We start from the raw sequence: 19,142 nt of genomic DNA, 5'->3' as shown, positions 1-19,142 counted from the left end.
TAAGTGACATGCCCTACAAATTACGTTCAACGCGCGATAAAAGTCAGAGTGGATTCGTATCTCGAAAGTCCCGTATTGGTGCACAATGACCTACTTTAAGGTTAAAAGTAGATAAAATGGTTTCCTGGACTTTTTATCACCATAGATACATGTAGATACTGTACAGACGCTTTGTTACAACCTCACTCTCAGAAAAATACATAATCAGTTCACATGGCAGATGGATTTGTCCACCATGACCCATTTTAAGACTTTTCGAATGTGTGTTGAATCAATTCAGAGTGCACTATATGCTTCCAGGTTGAATTTCTCTGTCTGACGGGCGTATATTGTACTGTTTGTTGAATTTCACTGTCTGACGGGCGTATATTGTACTGTTTGTTGAATTTCACTGTCTGACGGGCGTATGTTGTACCGGTTGTTGAATTTCACTGTCTGACGGGCGTATATTGTACTGTTTGTTGAATTTCACTGACGGGCGTATGTTGTACCGTTTGTTGAATTTCACTGTCTGACGGGCGTATGTTGTACCGGTTGTTGAATGTCACTGTCAGACGGCCGTATATTGTACCGTTTGTTGAATTTCACTGTCTGACGGGCGTATGTTGTACCGGTTGTTGAATGTCACTGTCTGACGGCGGTATATTGTACCGTTTGTTGAATTTCACTGTCTGACGGGCGTATATTGTGCCGGTTGTTCAATTTCACTGTCTGACGGGCGTATATTGTACCGGTTGTTGAATTTCACTGTCTGACGGGCGCACATTGTACTATTTGTTGAATTTCACTGTCTGACGGGCGTATGTTGTACCGTTTGTTGAATTTCACTGTCTGACGGGCGTATATTGTACGGTTTGTTGAATTTCACTGTCTGACGGGCGTATATTGTACCGTTTGTTGAATTTCACTGTCTGACGGACGTATATTGTACCATTTGCGGTGCTCTTGTTATTGTCTTATTGTGCGATTTTCAGTATATTTCAGAATTTTCGGTTTTCTTTTAAATCAAAAACGTGTATCTTATAATTGGAAGAGGCTATGACAGGCATACATACATGGAAAGTGTGGTTTGGGGATGGAGGTTCCGAACCCATCACCCATGAGCTAGGTAGAAAATAAATATATTTACCTATTTGTATGCATTTTCATTTCCAAAATACTACATGTTAGTTCATAGTTTCAATTGGACCCCTAAAAAAGTGTGGGGTTGAACCCATTTCCGTAGTGAAAATTTCTGTATCCGATCATATTCATGTGGTTGTGCTCGCTTTAACGGTAGCTCCCTCACCTCAGCATATTTTTAGTTTTGCTTATCTTATAGCAAGTGATATAAATTTACAATATACTAGTACTGCATATATGAAGGGGGGGGGGGTCCGAAGAAGTTTTATTCGTTGTACGTTTTTTCTTAGAGGAATTTCGTTTGACCAATTACTATGAATACAAGTGTTTGGTGCTTTTATATTTTGGATGATCATGTTTATCTACTATAAAACAGGCTAACATTTTCAGAGTGCTAAAGCTATAGGATATATGGTATACCTGTGTACATGTAAGCACAATTCAAAACGCTTCTAGATTCGCACATGGAAAAAATTAATTTATTACTTCAAAAATCGGTTTAACAAAACAAGGTCAAAAGAACAAGAATGCTTATAAAGTACAAAATTTTATAACTTTGATAATTCAGAATTATATATTTTTGAGTAAGTACAAGAGCCACCCTTTGCTAAGTATAAGGGCTCTAAAAGCAATCATTGAAGAAAGAATCATGATGGAAATTTTTTTATTATTAAAACAATGTAAATATACAGAGTTTAAAAACAACTGGCAGTATATATGTGATATGTTATAATTTATATGTATTCATTAATATTTCTATTAGAAAACTAATTTTGCTTACTACCCCCCCCCCCCCTCCCCCACACTGAACATGTGTCCCATTTATATTATATTATTATTATGTATTTTTTTCTTCATTTATTTAACTTTCTCTCCTCTCTTCTTTCCTTTCTTCTTTTTTTTCTCTTCTTTTTTTTTTTCTTCTTCTAAATTTGATATAAAATGTGATAGTTGAATAAATATTACAAATTTTAAAAAAAAAATGAATTTTAGTGACATGATATCTTCAATGACTGGATATAAAATGACGTAAATGTATATGCGAGGCAATATCACTAACAAGTATCACATTGTTTTCTAATAAACTACATCAATTTTGAAAAGAAATATCATCAGACGAAATGAAAACTGGTGATATTATGTAAGGACTATAAGCTATATATATTCTTTAAAAAACATTGAATTGATCGGAAGAAATCCCAGGGACAATTTTGCAAATATCTTTTGCGTATGAACGTTAAAACTACCCGTAAAGAAATTACACTAAATAGCAGTGAGCAGTCCTCAGTAGCACCATATTCAATTTATCACATTTCTCCGTAAAAGATACATGTAATTGTGAGGGGAGAACCAGAATATCATTTACACAACAGATAAGAAGAATATTACAACATTGTAAATAGTACAAAATGTTCCATTAAGCTTATATTTATGTATACACACAGTATGAAAACGAACGGCCTGAAATAAACCTATCTAACATGTTTCCTTAAAATATGTCAAAAAAGTGTTTTTAATAATGCAATAAATATTGGTGAATAGTTGACATTGTATAACATGGAATTCGTGTGATTTCAGAGAGAAAAAAACCAAGATATTCTCTACATTCGTGTCCAATAACTACAAACACATATTACAGGCTATCACAGTACTTGTATATGTTACATTATTTTGAAAATGAAATAAACATCATAAAACAAAACAAAAAACAATAAGTACCCATCATGTATACCCTATCAGCTCTGCCTAGTGTGTGACATATGGGTGGTTATTATACCCTATCAGCTCTGCCTAGTGTGTGACATATGGGTGGTTATATCGCTTGGACATTGACTAAATTATAACACCTCTCTCACACTGTTCTCTATCCCTATCTCTCTTTCTCTTCCTATCTCTCTCTCCCTGCTGTTTAAGCTGTTGAGCTGTTTTCTTCTTGAACACCCACGCCAGTTCCCAGACTTACGTCTATAGACACATATTGACCTTTTTGAGGTTCCTCTTTGCTTGGTTTTATTGCATCTAGATCTAGGACTTCACTGCTTCCATTTTCGGTAGTACTTGTTCGGTTTCCCTCCTCCACCAATGAGACTATGATAAAAGAACTTTCATGGTTTTAATACTCACTCATTATGTTGTGCAATTAACAGAGATAGGCATCGCAACAAGGTGCTCAAGGACATCATCGCTCCAATGAGAAGTAGCTGTTGCATTTTCCCAAGTAAAACATTGAATATTAGTTATGGTCTTGCTCTGGTCACGCGGCACAATGCGTGAAGAAATCTACACTACTTAACTTGCACATTGATTTGACATATTGTGCTTTTGGGGTTCTTGAAAAGAAGTCCAAGGAATTTTCCAATATATTCCGATATTGAGTCCCTTCTGTGACCCTGTCCCGAACCCAGGTATTACTGGGCGAATATGTGTGTAAATATCAACAAATGGATGAAATTAATGTCGCCATGAAATTACAAACATAATCAGCGGAATTTGGGATTAATATAGAAATATAAAGGTGGTCCATGTGCCTATAAAAAACTTTAAACGATAGAAGAAATTTGGTTTTTCCGTGTAGAAATTCATTGGGCAAAGTTCAAATTAATATTTGTTACTGTCGCCATTACTAATGACGTCATAGAATTAAAAGGTCGTAATTATTAATGTCACAAACGACCTTTAATGATATTATTATTAAATATGGAAATATTATACCGCTAGTGCATCTTGCAATAAAATATGGCAATATTCCGTATAGTTACCACGGTAACACATTTTATTTTGTTGTATCTACAACCCTTATATATGAAAGGTTGTAACTGGCACATATCTCGTTACTTTTTAATCAATTAGAGTAGATTCAAGATTGTTCAAATCATGGTCCCCAGGGGTAGGGTGGAGTCACAATGGGGTATCAAAGTTTTATATTCTGATATATATATATATATATATATATATATATATATATATATATTAGCACGAAAACCCAACAACACCCTACTTTCATAATGCGTCGGATTTAAAAAGATACAGGGGTCAGTGTTTGCCCAACTCTATATTCTGTATTGCTTATAGGAGTTGAGATATATCACTCTTCGTTATCTTCACCTTTCATGTGCATTATCAAGTTGAATCATGTTGAACTACATCAAACTGTCACTAACTGTTTTAACGACTTAGGTCGGTCGCGGCCGGGATTCTAACTCTGGCCTTCCGCATGTAGCCGGGGCGAACGCTCTACCTCTAGACCACCGCGGGGGTCTCAATATGAGTGAAAACTTCTCAAACTCACGTGAAAACAATGAATAAATACTTAGAATTATATTATGCATACCAGAATTTTGATCAAAATGTTTTTTATTGATTATGTCAAAGATTATGCCAGAAGATGGACTACATTGTCAGAATGGGTTAAAAGCATAAGAGGAATATTAAAATCCCGCATTAGACATATTAAAACAAAAGTACGTACCATCTATCCTTCTGTGTTTAGTAAACCAGAAGTGATCAAAGAATTAGATAGGTAACATGAGGAATATGTTTTGGTTCCAGCTGACAAAGCTTGTAACAACATTGTCTTTGTAAGGCTCATTATTACAATGGTATTTTTAACGAACTTGGCATTAATTCCACTTTTAGTAACCGTACTTATACTCCAATTGCCCTTTCAAAAGATGAAATTCTTCAAAACCATGCGTCAGTTTTAGACACATTTAATATCTCAGTCAATGGGTCGAATGAATATGAGTTACCGTACCTATACTGGATCCTAAACTACATAAAAACCCTTACAAAGATACATTGCTGGATCCAGCAAGTGTTCTACCAAACCCCTATCTATACTCCTCACGAAAATATTAATAGTTGTGAAGGAGAAACTTCAAACTTTCTGTGCGACTACATATGCCAGAAGTGGTGTTAATCAAATGTGGATTCTAAAACATTCTAAAGAACTTTTAGTAAACTTGAAATCGCAAAACTTTTCCCAAATCAATAACATCAAAACCTATCATTTTTCAACACTTTATACGCCCATTCCTCACGATAAATTAAAGACAAGACTTTTTGACATCATAGACAGTTGCTTCTTCAACAAAAATTGAAAACGGAAATATTCATACCTAGTGATCAGTCATCCAAAAATTACTTTGTTAAACACCACTCTGATTCCATTATATTTCTATTATGTTAAACACCACTCTGATTCCATTATATTTCTATTATGTTATTTTCGGTAGTATTTATTCGGTTTCCCTCCTCCATCAATGAGACTATGGTAATACTCATTCATTATGTTTTGCAAAACTTAACAAAGAGATAGACATCGCAACAAGGTGCATCATCGCTCCAATGAGAAGTAGCTGTTGCATTTGGCCATGTAAAACATTGAATATCAGTTACGGTCTTTCTCTGGTCACGCGGCACAATACGTGAAGAAATATATACTACTTGTACATTGATTTGACATATTGTGCAGAGATTCATTGGGCAAAACTCAAATTAATATTCGTTACTGTCACCATTACTAACGACGTCGTAGAGTTAAAAGGTTGTAATTATAGATGTCAAAAACGACCTTTAATAAAAATTTTATTAAAATCAATCTTTGATATGGAAATATTATACCGGTAGTGCATCTTGCAATAACATATGGCAACATTCCGTATAGTTACCACGGTAACACATTTTATTTTGTCGTATCTACAACCCTTATATATGAAAGGTTGTAACTGGCACATACCACATTACTTTTTAATTAATTAGATAGATGAGATATATAATTAGTTTTTATTAGGAAATTCTACTTTTCAATAAAACTTATCAGTAACATTATATATGCACATGCGCAATTTGGATTTATGTGAACTTGAGAATGTGGATATAGTGTAGTATCAATTACTGTACTGATGAGCTGAACGTTAATATATGAGAGGTCTTTTAAACACGGCGATTATCGTGAAATGTTCGTTACAATAGGGACAGTATTTTTAAAAAGAGATATATTTGAAAGATTAATCAATGTTTTATTTCGTTTACAGGTTTGGGGGGTGGGGGTGGTTTATGTGTATTTGGGGGGGGCTGGGGTTTTTTTTTTGGGGGGGTGTTCTGTAAATGAATAAAATTTGGTAGAAATTTAGCCTTAGTAATTGTCTTTTAGATATAACATGTTTCATAGGATATGCTCATATCAGTTGAATTTTGATTTCGTGAAAATATGCTTGGACTGTTTATCTCAACTGTCAATAGAAATTAAATAACCTGAAGTGTCGGTAACAGTCCTGATCTGGGGTGCAATTTATATAACTCACTTACAAAATAGAATATATTAAGCCCAGTTCCTAAGTATGTCTCTTTGTAGCATTTTTTAAGTCACAGGTAGATTGGTAACGGAGATTTCATAGTCCTTTAGTCACAAAAAAATTAATATTTGAAATGAGATCACAGAAATACGGTTTTTTTTTATGGTAAAGAAAAATGAGGACACAAACCTCACATATTAATATTCCAAAAAAAAACTAATATTCCCAAAGTCATAACTGTTTCATTTTCCTTCTGATTTCCCATTCTATTTGCGTCCTATTACTAAGTTTGGGTGTACACATTAAATTGCCGGGAACACACTTTACTACTTGAAGGTGAGGAAAGATCCTTGGAAATGTTGCCTTTCATTAATTAGGTCATGATAATGATCTTCTCTTCATCAGTAGGATATAATAAAGGCTTGTGAAGGAATTGAGCTCTGACCCGACAGAAGTAACAAACATCAAAACTTACGTGCTTGGAGTGGAAAGGGTAAGGCTGCCTGATCTTCCGATTCTATGCCCTCTCTATTACCTGTAACAAGCAAAATGTACTCCGATAAAAAAAACATTTATGACCATACTGATTTTGGCTTCTGGGACGACACGGTGAATCACTATCATCTAGTAACAAGAGAGCGTTTTTAAACAGGAAAATCTCGATCGGTGAATCATTATTAATACTACTTAAGCCATATGTTTTGTATTTTCCGTACTATTAAAAAGCAAGTGAAATATATCATCATAACATTTTTTTCTTTAAAAAGATTTTTGAGATTCCCGAAAAAGTACCTGGGCTTTCACTGAACTACACTAACTCAAGTGTGACGACACAATATAGGAGGACCCCAACAACCGAATTGTTCAATCTGTCATAATTGTTTTAACCCCTCTCTCTCTCTCTCTCTCTCTCTCTCTCTCTCTCTCTCTCAATATCATAACTCACGGCCAATGCTTGATAAGACTTTAGATCCAGTGCTTAAATACCCGCTATCACTGCACTCGCTGACTTTTCCTGTTTATGATTGAAACAAAATTCCTAATTTAATCAAGATACAAACAACAAAGAATGAAATAATTCAAATGAATCTGCTTTCAGACAGACATGCATGAAAACACTGAGTATAATGCCGAAGTACTTCATTTTACGTATATTACAATTGACAGATATTTTGATAATCACATTTGTATCCATTTTTCTTTTCCATTAAATTTTATTTTTGACATAGTTATGAACACAATGCTTACTTCCTTTTTGCTTTTGTGGTCTCAAATTGACACTACACCCATCCGTCCCATCTGCAGTAAAAATATATAAATATATACAGTATACATCTGCAGTAAAAAGATATAAATATATACAGTATACATTTGACTTTATTCCATTACTGATAAAACAATATTTTTTGTTTGATTGGGTTCCGATTAATAACATACACATGCAGCTACAAATTTCTTTGTCAACGTCGACATCCACACGCATCAAGTGCTCTCTCATGGTTTCTATCTCTTCCTCTAGGCCTTTGCATTCTTTAACGAGTCCATTCTTACAAGTTTGGCATGGCCCTACATCCTTGCCTCTGATTCGACCATCATCAATTCTATCACTGTAGTCTCGCATGGTTTTCCTTGTCGAAGATATACATTTTCGAACATTTCTCCAATGAAAACTACATTCTTCGGCACCATTTTCCATGTCACCTAGGGAAATAATATTAGGGGTTCAAAAATATTTAAATATTTTTTCCAGTGATTTTAAATATAGAGTCTAGATATCTAAAGAGAAAGACTCTGAGAGAAATTCAATCCGCAATATTTGATTTCCAATGTTTATTTACCAACTGTAATGATAGCAATTTTCTCATGATTTTGATACAGTGGTGAACAATGTGTGTATGAATCTTGATAAATATAGTACCTCTATATTTACGACTGAGAATTCCAAAAGAAAGGAGAGTAAAATGTACATAGTTAGGAAATACATTAAAATACATGAGGGTATGAACAGCAACACTTCGGCATAGATTTCATGAAGCGATAATGTGAAGCGGCGCAGCTCAACACGTCTCAAGAAAAGTATGCCGGAGTGACGTGTTGCAGTTCATGCCCTCATGTACTTTTCAAAAATGAAATGTATTTCTTAGATATACCTTGTGCAAAAGTCAAAGAGATTTTTATTGTTTTCTACATAATGCTTTTAAGTATTTGTATGCGTCTTATTGTGAATGAAACTTGCAATATGTTTGAGCTATTGCAGGTCCATACAAGTTAGTAGTTACTCACCGGACCATGTTGGGTGACAACTACATTTGAAGAACAGAGGAGAACCATCTTTAAAAAAAGACTGTAATCTATCAATCTGTTCACTCAATGCATCCGCTTCCTTCTTCAATTGAGACGAGCAAACTTTACAAGGCAAGCATGATAAGTCGTTGTCAAGATTTACGTCGGTTATTTTGTTGTTGAATTCACGAGTAGTTTTTCTTGCGCAGGAAATTTTCCTCTTCACCGCATGGGTATCAATGGCTGATTTATTTGAGACATCCATTCCTAAACAAACAAAAAGGAAATATAATGCACGTGACATATTTTCTTAGGTTATAGATACCTTTGTATAAAACATGGAGGTTATATTTATTTGTACATTTTGATCAAGCTTTGTTATTGAGGCGTGTGGTATGTTATGCAGATAATAATTGCGTTCAATAGGTCACAATTTCTATACAGCTTGAAGATGACGTTTCCAATTTCCTGTATATAAACTTGTTTCGCTGCCGTTAAATTTCATTTCTTTGTACACCAAACTGAAATTAAAACTGCAATGAATGTGACCTAACCTTGACATTTATAAAGAATAGAACTAAAATTCAAAATGCGTGAAAACGATGTCAGACAGTTAAAGAAATACTATCAAAATGCGTGAAAACTATGTCAAACAGTTAAAGAAATATACTATCAAAATGCGTGAAAACGACATCAGACAGTTAAAGAAATATACTATCAAAATGCGTGAAAACGATGTCAGACAGTTAAAGAAATGCTATCAAAATGCGTCAAAACGATGTCAGACAGTTAAAGAAATATACTATTAAAATGCGTGAAAACGATGTCAGACAATTAAAATATTGAGCTACTGTGGTGAATCTTATGTTGGACATGTATACAGTGGTTTGAAAATACATATGCATTTCAATGAAGAAATGAAATCATTTGCAAAAGGTACAGATGATAATAGCCCAGCAGATTATGTCTATATATGGAAAAATCTTTCAGTTGGTGATGCAAGCATCAAACTTGGTACATATATTAACCAACCATAGTTGAATAAATAAAGCACGTTAGCCACCCGAAAAATACAATATGGCGGCCATTTTTCAAGATGGCGGCGGCCTACATTAAGATATTGCATATTCCTTCCTCTATTGTTTGTTAAAAGTGATCTGTGTTTTATATTTTCGGAATTCGTGCTTCTTTGTCTTCCAAACATGATGAGAGACATTTGTGAATCGTTACGTAATGAAATACCGGCCTTTTTTTCAAAATGGCGCCAAAGCATTATATAAGTGTTCAGTTACCAATAATTTGTTTTGTGCTTTTGTTTTTAATTGAGTAAAACACTGCTTATTCATTATTGAAGGAGTATTTAATACGGTTTTAATCTTCAAGAGATATTTATTTAAAAGAGTGACAGTCGAAGCACAACCAGGGCACTCTGGTGACGTCACTGCTGTGGAACTCAGCATGGGATCCAACATTAGCTTGACTAATTTTGTGATGTAAAGTGTCCCAAATGCTACCTTATGAGCCCCTACTATTAAGTATCCTTTTATAAAGGTAGTAAATAGTATTAGTAAGGTAGCCGCACCTGAATAGACAGGATGTGCCAGCGCGGGAGAGCCGAGTCAAGGGTAATGGGGCAATTGTTACCTGGATGGTGTACAGATCGCACGGGACTTAAATAATGTTGGATGAACGATCGGGCTAGATGTAGGGGTAAATTTACCATGAACCTAGTTGAATCCCATATTTCGATGTGCTTTGGATAATTCAAGGTGGTAAAAGGATATACCCTCGGCCTTAAACATTGTCAGTTTCTAGATTATAACACGTCAATTGCAATATATACGCTGATACATCTATGACCTTTAGTTTAAAAAATGGCAAATGTGAGACCATTGTCATCAAACTTGGAGACAGACTGGAGTAAATGTTGTCTCTGTCAGATTGATAACGATGAAGATCTTAAATCTCCTCCAACCCGTTACGAAACGGACAGAGATAATGATGGGTACGTTATGATTGCAAGAAATATTCCTCTCTTCCATGCGATTCATCAGATGGCAATCAAACTAAACCCGAATCGGTTAGATCAAGGTGGCGGCATAGAGGAAACACTAAGGCAAAACAATGCTATATATCATCAAAGTTGCAGACTTTAATTTAGCAATAGTAAGCTTGAAAGGGCACCCAAACGATCTGCTACAAATATGTCTGATGATGCCCATAGTGTACCTACAAAAAGTAGACGGAGCTCTTTTGAAGATAAAGTATGTTTCTTGTGTGAAAAAGATGCTCCAAAATCTGAACTTCGTCATGCTATGACGATGGATTTAGACAAGCGATTAAATGAATGTGCCAGAAATTTGATCGACGTTAGATTGATGACCAGATTAAGTGGTGGGGATATAGTTGCACAGGAACTAAAATATCATCGCTCTTGTTTCACAGCCCTTTACAATAGGGAGAGGGCTCATTTTGCAAGTCAAAGTAGTGCGGAAAAAATGACAACAAGAGAGAAGGAGACCCATCCTATCGTCTTTTCAGAGCTTCTTGTCTACATTGTTGAGTCGAAAATAGGTAATGACGGTCCGATGGTTTTTCGCTTGGCTGACCTTGTGAGCCTCTATAATCAACGTTTGATACAATTGGGCGAAGCATTATCACAGGCGATGGACTATTCGGAGGCACTGATAGTAGCGAACGCAGCAAAGATATTGCGTAAACGTATGCTAGAACATAAAATGCGCTTTCAAGGATCTTTCCATGACAGTTGTATTGAAGATTCAATGCCATCTCTTCTTGTACAGTTTGTTTGCATGATTGAGCATGGTCCTGATATAAAATTTCAGCTAAGATTTGGTGCTTCGAAAACGGACTTAGCAATGGCACAGCTGCTTCAGTACAACTGTTACGCAAAATACAGAGAAGAGTCAAAACCTTTCAGGCATTCTAAAGACCGTGAGACGCCATTTCCTGTATTTATCGGTATGTCAACTTATTAAAAAACCAGGAAAAAGATATTAGTTGAAATGCTTCATGATCACGGTCTTAGCGTCTCTTCTGATAGGATGCTTGAAATATCTGCTCAACTAGGCGATACAGCGGTCTCCCAATTCTATACGGAAGGTGTTGTTTGTCCATCAAATCTTAGAAAGAATATTTTCACTACTGCTGCTATGGATAATATTGACCACAATCCATCTTCAACGTCTGCATCAACATCATTTCATGGAACTAGTATATCCATCTTTCAGCATCCAACATCGGATAACAAAGGTGAGGTGCGGGAGAAATTACCAGTAAATTCGAAAACTAAAAAGGTTCCAGAACTACCGGACTCATTTACCAACATACAACCAACTTTTTTCTCTGATAAACAGCCTAAGCCTTCGAGAGGTGATAGTCCTGTTTCAGTTCCAACTTTACAGCTTCAGCCAGAATATAAATGGTTACAAAAGGTCAGTCTCATTGAATCCGTAAACGAGCATGAAATCAATGTAACATGGTCATCACATCATGCATCTAAAGGTAGAAGCCCACCTTTTGAAGTTAGTATAACATCTTTGTTACCATTACTCCGGGACCAAGCACACTCAGTTGCCACAATCAGGCATGTAATGGATAAAATTAGTGATATTGTTGCTGTTTTGAACCCTGGTCAGATCCCCGTAATTGCTGCTGATCAGCCTATCTATGCAACAGCCAAACAAATTCAATGGCACTGGCCAGAACGTTATGGTGAAGACAAGTTTATCATGATGTTTGGAGGTTGCATATTGAGATGGCAGCTTTTAAATCAAACGATTCACTCTTGCAGGATAGTGGTTGGACTGGTGCTCTTGTAGAGTCTGGGGTAACAACGCCTGGTACAGCTGAATCATTTTTATCTGCTTCCAGTGTTACTCGAACACGCCAAATACACCAGGTAACATCATCCTGTTTATATAAACTTCTAAATGAGGCATATGAAAATTATACCACAGAGGGAAATGAGAGCAGTCTTTCCAAAGAAGACTGGGTGAAGAAACGTGAAGCGGAAAGTCCACAGTTTCAGAATTTGATCCTTTGCATGGAGTTGGCTATATTTTTGCTGATTCGTTCTTTTCGAGAGGCAGACTTTTTGCTTTACCGACAGTCTCTGCAAGAGTTGATGCCATATTTCTTTGCTAACAACAATGTTAATTACGCGAGGTGGCTTCCAATCCACTTGAAAGCTATGATTTGTTTGGAGGAAATGCACCCTCAAATGGCAGTTGAATTCAGAAGCGGAAAATTTGTAGTTCACAAATCAAGTCGTGCATCCTCTGCTTTGCCAATAGATCATGCGCATGAGCAATCCAATCCTGTGATCAAAGGTGACGGGGGTGCCAACAATTGACAAAGTGTGGATGTAAAACCGAGTGTCATGGCAGGTGCGAATGCTTCCGCTTGACCCTGCCCTGCACCGCACTATGCTCGTGTAATTGCGATCATTGAATTGTTTTGCAAAAAGAGAAGGATGTAATTGTACATAGGGTAATTAGTACTGCCTTTTTGTAGTTTTGACTCGTTTTGGTGTACAATTGTACGCATTTTTATACATCAAATGTGCGATTTTCAGTTGCACCTTCAGTCTTTCCAATTCACGAGTACGGTATGTCCGCCATCTTGCAAAAAATGGCCGTCATTTCTAAATATTTGGTGGCTAACGTGCTTTTTTGATAAAATAGTGTCTAAGGATGTTTCATACCAAATTTCATGCTTGCATCACCTACTGAAAGATTGTTAGGGTTATCTGCTTAGCTATAATGGTATTTTAGACAAGATAATTTAAGCACTGCATAAACTGCGTCCATTTAAATTTGAGGGTATTCCAAGTATGGTGTTACAAACGACTGCTTTCAATTCACCTGTTCAACATTTATTTGCATTGGATACGCGTATGAAAAAAACATCGCTATTTGAGGCCTTTAAAATTAAAGAGGCATAATTATATCGTTCGCACCTGAGATTTGAAGTAATACCAATTTTTTGGGAAGTGTATTTTTGATTTCTACATTGAAGGAGAATTAGGAAATTAAAAAGAAAAACTAGGGTAGCAACGCTTGTTATTGAGATATAGTATTCTAAACATGACCTTTTTGCACTTAGAATTTATTCAATCAAGCTTGATTTTTCTGTTGGTGTCAACACAATATAAGCAGCACAAATCAATCATTACATAAAATAGATACATAATCATGTCTTCTAACACTGCAAATAAAAAAATAAATCAATATTAGTAATGCAAATAAATAATGACTTTTTTGCACTTGATATACGGAAAACTTCATGATATAAAAATTCATAGTTTAAAAGGACATATTAGTAATGTCAATTTCTAAAATTTTACACAATTTTCAAGGTCTGGTCTTACAATTCAAAATGCAACTAAAAAAAAGTGGAAGTTGGAGATCAAATTTTTGAATTATTGGCGAAAATACCGAATTTTTATACAAAATTTCGAGTAAATTAATTAAAACTTTTTTAAGAATCGGTGTTCTATTTGGAAAAATATATCAACCAAGGTAATAAATTCCAACAGTTAAACTAGTTCCAAGTCTCAACTACCTATATCATAAATCATAAAGCTGAAATACATGTATAGGAGTATAAAAATAGACGATATATTGAATGAAACAGAAACTGTAATATCATGCAGAATTAGAACTTTTTGATTAATGAATCCTTCCGCCACAAAGTATAGTCCCTGCCAAACCCTTTCAAAATTTAAATTGACACAATAAAAAATTACATAGGGTTCAGCAATAAATGTGTAATATGTTTGCACCAATGGAATCAATACTGAACCAGTAAATACTTAGTTGTAGCATCCTGCGCAGTTGTACTCAAAAGCTCAGGAGCCAACTTCCTTAAATATTGTCCTTTAAATTTGTTGATTTACCTGAGACAGTCCGAGTTTGACGGATATCAGTACTGACACGGTCTGTCGATATCATAATTAATATCCGACTGTTCACTAATATCCGACAGCCAAAGATAAATTCTTTGACTGAGCCAACAAGGAAATGACTACGTTATAAAAATGTTTTTAAATAAAGGTTTTTAATTCTATCATAAATTCACTTACAACCATTGTGTGTAGATTTAAAATAACCGTAAAGGTATATTTAGTACAAGGAAGTAAGCTATCAGATGATTGGGGCATATATCTATATAGCGTTACCGAACTTTAAGAGGTATGATTATATCGTACCTAAAATATTGTCCTTTAAATTTAAATTCCTTTATAATACGGTCGCTCGTCACAGAAGATGCGTGCAAGACCCTAGTGTGTGCCCTCGTGACACCTCGGCTAGACTACGCCAATGCTCTTCTTTTCGGTATTAACACAACCGACTTGGGTGGCAGGGGACAGTTTCTTTGCTTTTGAAACATGTGGATAGGGGATATACACCAAAGTCAGATTATGACAGACTAATGAAAAATCAAATTTCCCTTTTATGTCAATACTTGTATTTCATATTAGTGTAGTTAATAAATTATGACCCTAAATTACATGTACTCTATAAATACTGGTGCTGGTGCACAAAACATGCTCTGAGCAGGTTCCCCTTTTTTGCTTTGATTTTCCCTCATTTGGGCTAATCCGCACCACCCCCACACCATCACAGTACCAAAGATGGGGATTTAGACACTGTGCACAATCAAGAACCCTATCTACCCTTCTCAAAAATCTACCTCTCATACGGGGCCATCCACCTTCCCTCACAGCTACATACCTTTTGCTAGACCCTGCATGTTTTCACCGGAATTTCTTCAGCAACTGACCACGTGTCTTAGTTTCGTATTTGCACCCATCTATATGCTAGGAATCATGGTGACACCTACATGTTGTATATCAACATTTTTATTAAGCACTCAGCTACATTTGACATGCATCCTAAAATTATTGTATACATTTTTACACATGTAATATCACTTCAAATATGGGGTATTTCCATTTTTTGAAAAAGTTGACCGTGCCTATAGTGCGAAACTGTCCCCTGCTACCTTGGCAAAACTGCAGCGGATACAGAATATGGCAGCACGAATCATCACTCGTACCAAGAGAAATGCTGATTTCTTTACATTGGCTTCCTATTGACAGGCGCAGCCAATACATGTACAAAATTATCCTCAACGCATACAAGGTGATTCAGAAGATGGCACCAAAATACTCGGAGGAGGTGATCACTGTTTACCAACCGAATCGTTCCCTAAGATCTAAAAATTCACCGACATTAGTTAGACCAAGATGTCGAACCTCCACATATGGAAACAGGCGCTTGGATGTGGCAGCAGCTACACTCTGGAACTCTCTGCCTGATACCCTCCGCCATTGTCAGAATTTGAACACTTTTAAAAAACATTTAAAAACACATCTTTTTAGACTTGCATATTATTAGTATTATAGGTGGTTAAATCTTTATGGTTTCTTTACCATCATTTTAACATGACTTTTTCAAGTGTATAATAGTATATTTATTTCAACTATTGTATTTTATATCATTTGATTGTACGGCGTGAAACTTTTTCATGCATATCATGTTTTAGATTTTAGTAATTTTACTTCACATTATTGATGTTTTTCTAGCATTGTTTTGATATTATCTGTCTTAATGCTATTATAATTTCCTTTTACTACGTTTATAACATGCTGTATCATTTTTATTGTGTGCAGCGCGTTAGAGTGGTTATTTATAGTCATATAGGGCGATATATAAATAAATAAATATTATTATTATTATTATCTGCAATCTTTATAACTTTTGGTCAATATAATTATTCCGTCAAGATAGAGATACCGGACTATGTCAACAAAAGATCATTTTAGCTCGTCTAGACAAGCTTGCCTTAATGAGGCGACTATTTGAAATTTTGACTAAACTAGATTCTATAACCGATGCTGCCATTCACATTTTTTTTCCTGTCAAATGGCAGTTTCATACATAGAGAAACTTCTACTTCCGTATATACGTAGTAATCATGTGATGTTAGAAATTTTTGATATTAAGATTTTGTTTTTAAACATTTCTTGAAAATGCATCTTCCTAATGCAACTTTTGCAATTACATTAAATTGTAGGTAATCCTAGGTAATTGTAGACAGTTGGTTGTGAATCCAGGTGCTACATCCAACCAAGGCAGTCGATTGGTCCTTCGCCAAGCTCCGGTCATTAAAAGTGAAAGTCACTGGTCTTGTAGACATGACGTTAAACATCGTAGGTCCCATTACGGAAGTAAGTGTCTTGCATAGGTCAAAATGTGTTGCACTAACCTAAAGCTGCTTAAGTTCTCTACATAAGTGAAAAATTTTCGAACGATACAACCACAAACAAAAATCTATTATCCTTTCTCTCAACATTCCCAAACAGAAAGACGGAACACGGACATCGTCGGTGTACACGTGATTAGTTGTGATAACGATATATGGATCCAAAACAATGAATAAGCAAAATTGTACACGACTATATGCCTGACACTACAGAACATTTATTTGTGTATTGTGGTCATTCTCATTCATTTCTCATAAAATGTACTTACCCTAGTGTATGAATTTGAATCTTCATATTTATATTCATAAAGCAAAAAACAACCCCCAAAACACAAAAAAAAAACACCATGCATTTGTACTTCATCAATGTCACTGGCTGCGACTATCTTGACCGACTCAAAGGATAGGTGCAGGGCAGCATCTGTTAAAGCAGCAGCAACAATTTCAGTAAAGATATTGTGTAGTTCTGTTTGTTTTTATGATATATCACTTCCCATTCCATAATTTTTCAATTCTAAAAAACATCACCAGCTGTGAGGCAAAGTGTCATACATTTTGACTCATGCTTGGTGCTTGAGACCGTAGTTGTGATGTTTATCGCGCTAAAACCCACGTGACACGGGACTTTCATTTTGAAAATCACACAAGATCCGTAACTTTCACCTCTAACGCCAGGTGTCTGGCAAGGTAACCGATGCTACCTATATGTTAAACGTCGTGTCAAGTTTTCATTACACTTTTTATATATGATAAGTAGTCGAGATGAATAGGGAGTTTTATCGACATAGCCTGAAATGTTGAAATAAATAACACATGAATTTACGTTGATCAGAAAGTATGGAAATGGCAAAAATGGGACACTATACCAAGCCTACAGTGATGAACAAATTTTCAGAGAGAGAATAAATACGCTGTGATTTAGACTACGTCAACTGTTTTCCAAGGCCGTAAAGATAGATAAATTATCTCATTTCAATTCTTAGAGCGTATATTTCTTAACCGACGTCATTCAAAATATGATTGTATACATGCTCCACATAAATTTAGACAAGTAAATTGCGTTCGCAAATTATTCAATGACACACCGTGGATATCCATTAAAACTTCTCTCACACACAACTTACCATTGATTGCCGTTTAACATCCATATGAATACTGGTGTAAATTGTCATTCAAAACAGGAAGTATTTCGTGAAGACAGGGGAATCCCAGTATCACTTTGAATCCAGTTCTATTATTAGAAGAAAAATGGGGAAAATGAAAATAAAAACAACAAAAATAATAGTATTGATAAAATAACCTATGTTGATGTTTTTCGTAAACCTTCAAGATGTATTTAAAAATTATGGTGCGCACACAAAATATTTTAATTTTAAATCGTCAGAGTGCATGTCCATGTATATCTATCTTTGCCTTAACAACAGTCATTTATTAGGTCACCTGAGTTCGACGTAAACTTTAAAAAAAAAAAAAAATAGAAAACTTTCTTCTCAGAAAATAATCGTCAATTTTCATCAAAATAAATGTGTGACATCTTTTAAGTCAGGAATACAATAATGAATTACAGTGAATTTCGAGTCCCTTGTCCATTTAGAGCCCTTAGGTGGGCTAAAACTTTTATAAATAGCACAATGTACAATCTTATTGTACATGGAGGCATGTACCAAAGAAATCATGAACACTGAATCAGGCGTGCAAGTTGTAGGTTAGGGCTTTATAAAAAAAAACCGGAATGACTTCAGCTTCTCCATCGTCAACTTCTTATATTTATGAAAGGTGAATATAACGAACAGTGATCAATCTCATAACTTCTATAAGTAATACAAAATATAGTTGGGCAAACACGGACCCTTGGATATACTAGAGGTGGTATCAGGTACCTAGGAGGAAAAAGTATCCCCTGTCGACCGGTCATTTCCGCCATGAGCCCTATATCTTGATCAGGTATATAACAATATTCCATTATCGCCTACATGCAAGGTGAAGACAACGAACAGCGACCAATCCCATAACTCCCACAAGCAATACAAAATAGATAGTTGGGCAAACACGGACCCCCGGACACACCAGAGGTGGGATCAGGTGCCTAAGAGGAGTGTTTATGTTTCTCAACTGATTTGATAGGCAAGAGCTTGTTCTTGGTATGAT

At 35.5% G+C, this 19,142-nt stretch overlaps 1 protein-coding gene across 6 annotated transcripts; it reads right to left on the bottom strand.

Moving 5' to 3' along the window:
* Nucleotides 1-1,769: 1,769 nt before the first annotated feature.
* On the bottom strand, nt 1,770-18,724 carry LOC125651504 (uncharacterized). 6 transcript variants are annotated; one of them, XM_048880131.2, is made up of 9 exons: nt 18,119-18,724; nt 17,341-17,415; nt 15,461-15,565; nt 8,703-8,969; nt 7,857-8,120; nt 7,668-7,718; nt 7,366-7,434; nt 6,895-6,954; nt 1,770-3,210 (listed from the first exon to the last, which is right to left on the bottom strand). In XM_048880131.2, the coding sequence occupies exons 3-9, from the start codon at nt 15,477-15,479 to the stop codon at nt 3,032-3,034; spliced, it is 909 nt and encodes a 302-aa protein (XP_048736088.1). In that variant the 5' UTR covers nt 15,480-15,565; nt 17,341-17,415; nt 18,119-18,724; the 3' UTR covers nt 1,770-3,031. The 6 variants fall into 6 exon arrangements, with proteins under 6 accessions (XP_048736088.1, XP_056022918.1, XP_048736089.1 ...); XM_056166943.1 differs by having other exon boundaries at nt 15,461-17,415; nt 18,119-18,723; XM_048880132.2 differs by lacking the exon at nt 17,341-17,415 and having other exon boundaries at nt 18,119-18,723.
* Nucleotides 18,725-19,142: the final 418 nt, after the last annotated feature.

Source organism: Ostrea edulis, chromosome 5 (assembly GCF_947568905.1).
Source record: "Ostrea edulis chromosome 5, xbOstEdul1.1, whole genome shotgun sequence".
Classification (NCBI taxonomy): domain Eukaryota; kingdom Metazoa; phylum Mollusca; class Bivalvia; order Ostreida; family Ostreidae; genus Ostrea; species Ostrea edulis.
This window is presented reverse-complemented; position numbering and strand designations above follow the sequence as displayed.

Coding starts and splice junctions, on each gene's coding strand:
- LOC125651504 (XM_048880135.2), bottom strand. CDS start 16,090: ATGTTTTTTAAAAGTGTTCAAATTCTGACAATGGCGGAGGGTATCAGG. Junction 7,435..7,667: donor ACCACAAAAGCAAAAAGGAA/GTAAGCATTGTG, acceptor AATCATAAACAG/GAAAAGTCAGCGAGTGCAGT. Junction 3,211..6,894: donor ACCCTTTCCACTCCAAGCAC/GTAAGTTTTGAT, acceptor CTTTTATCATAG/TCTCATTGGTGGAGGAGGGA.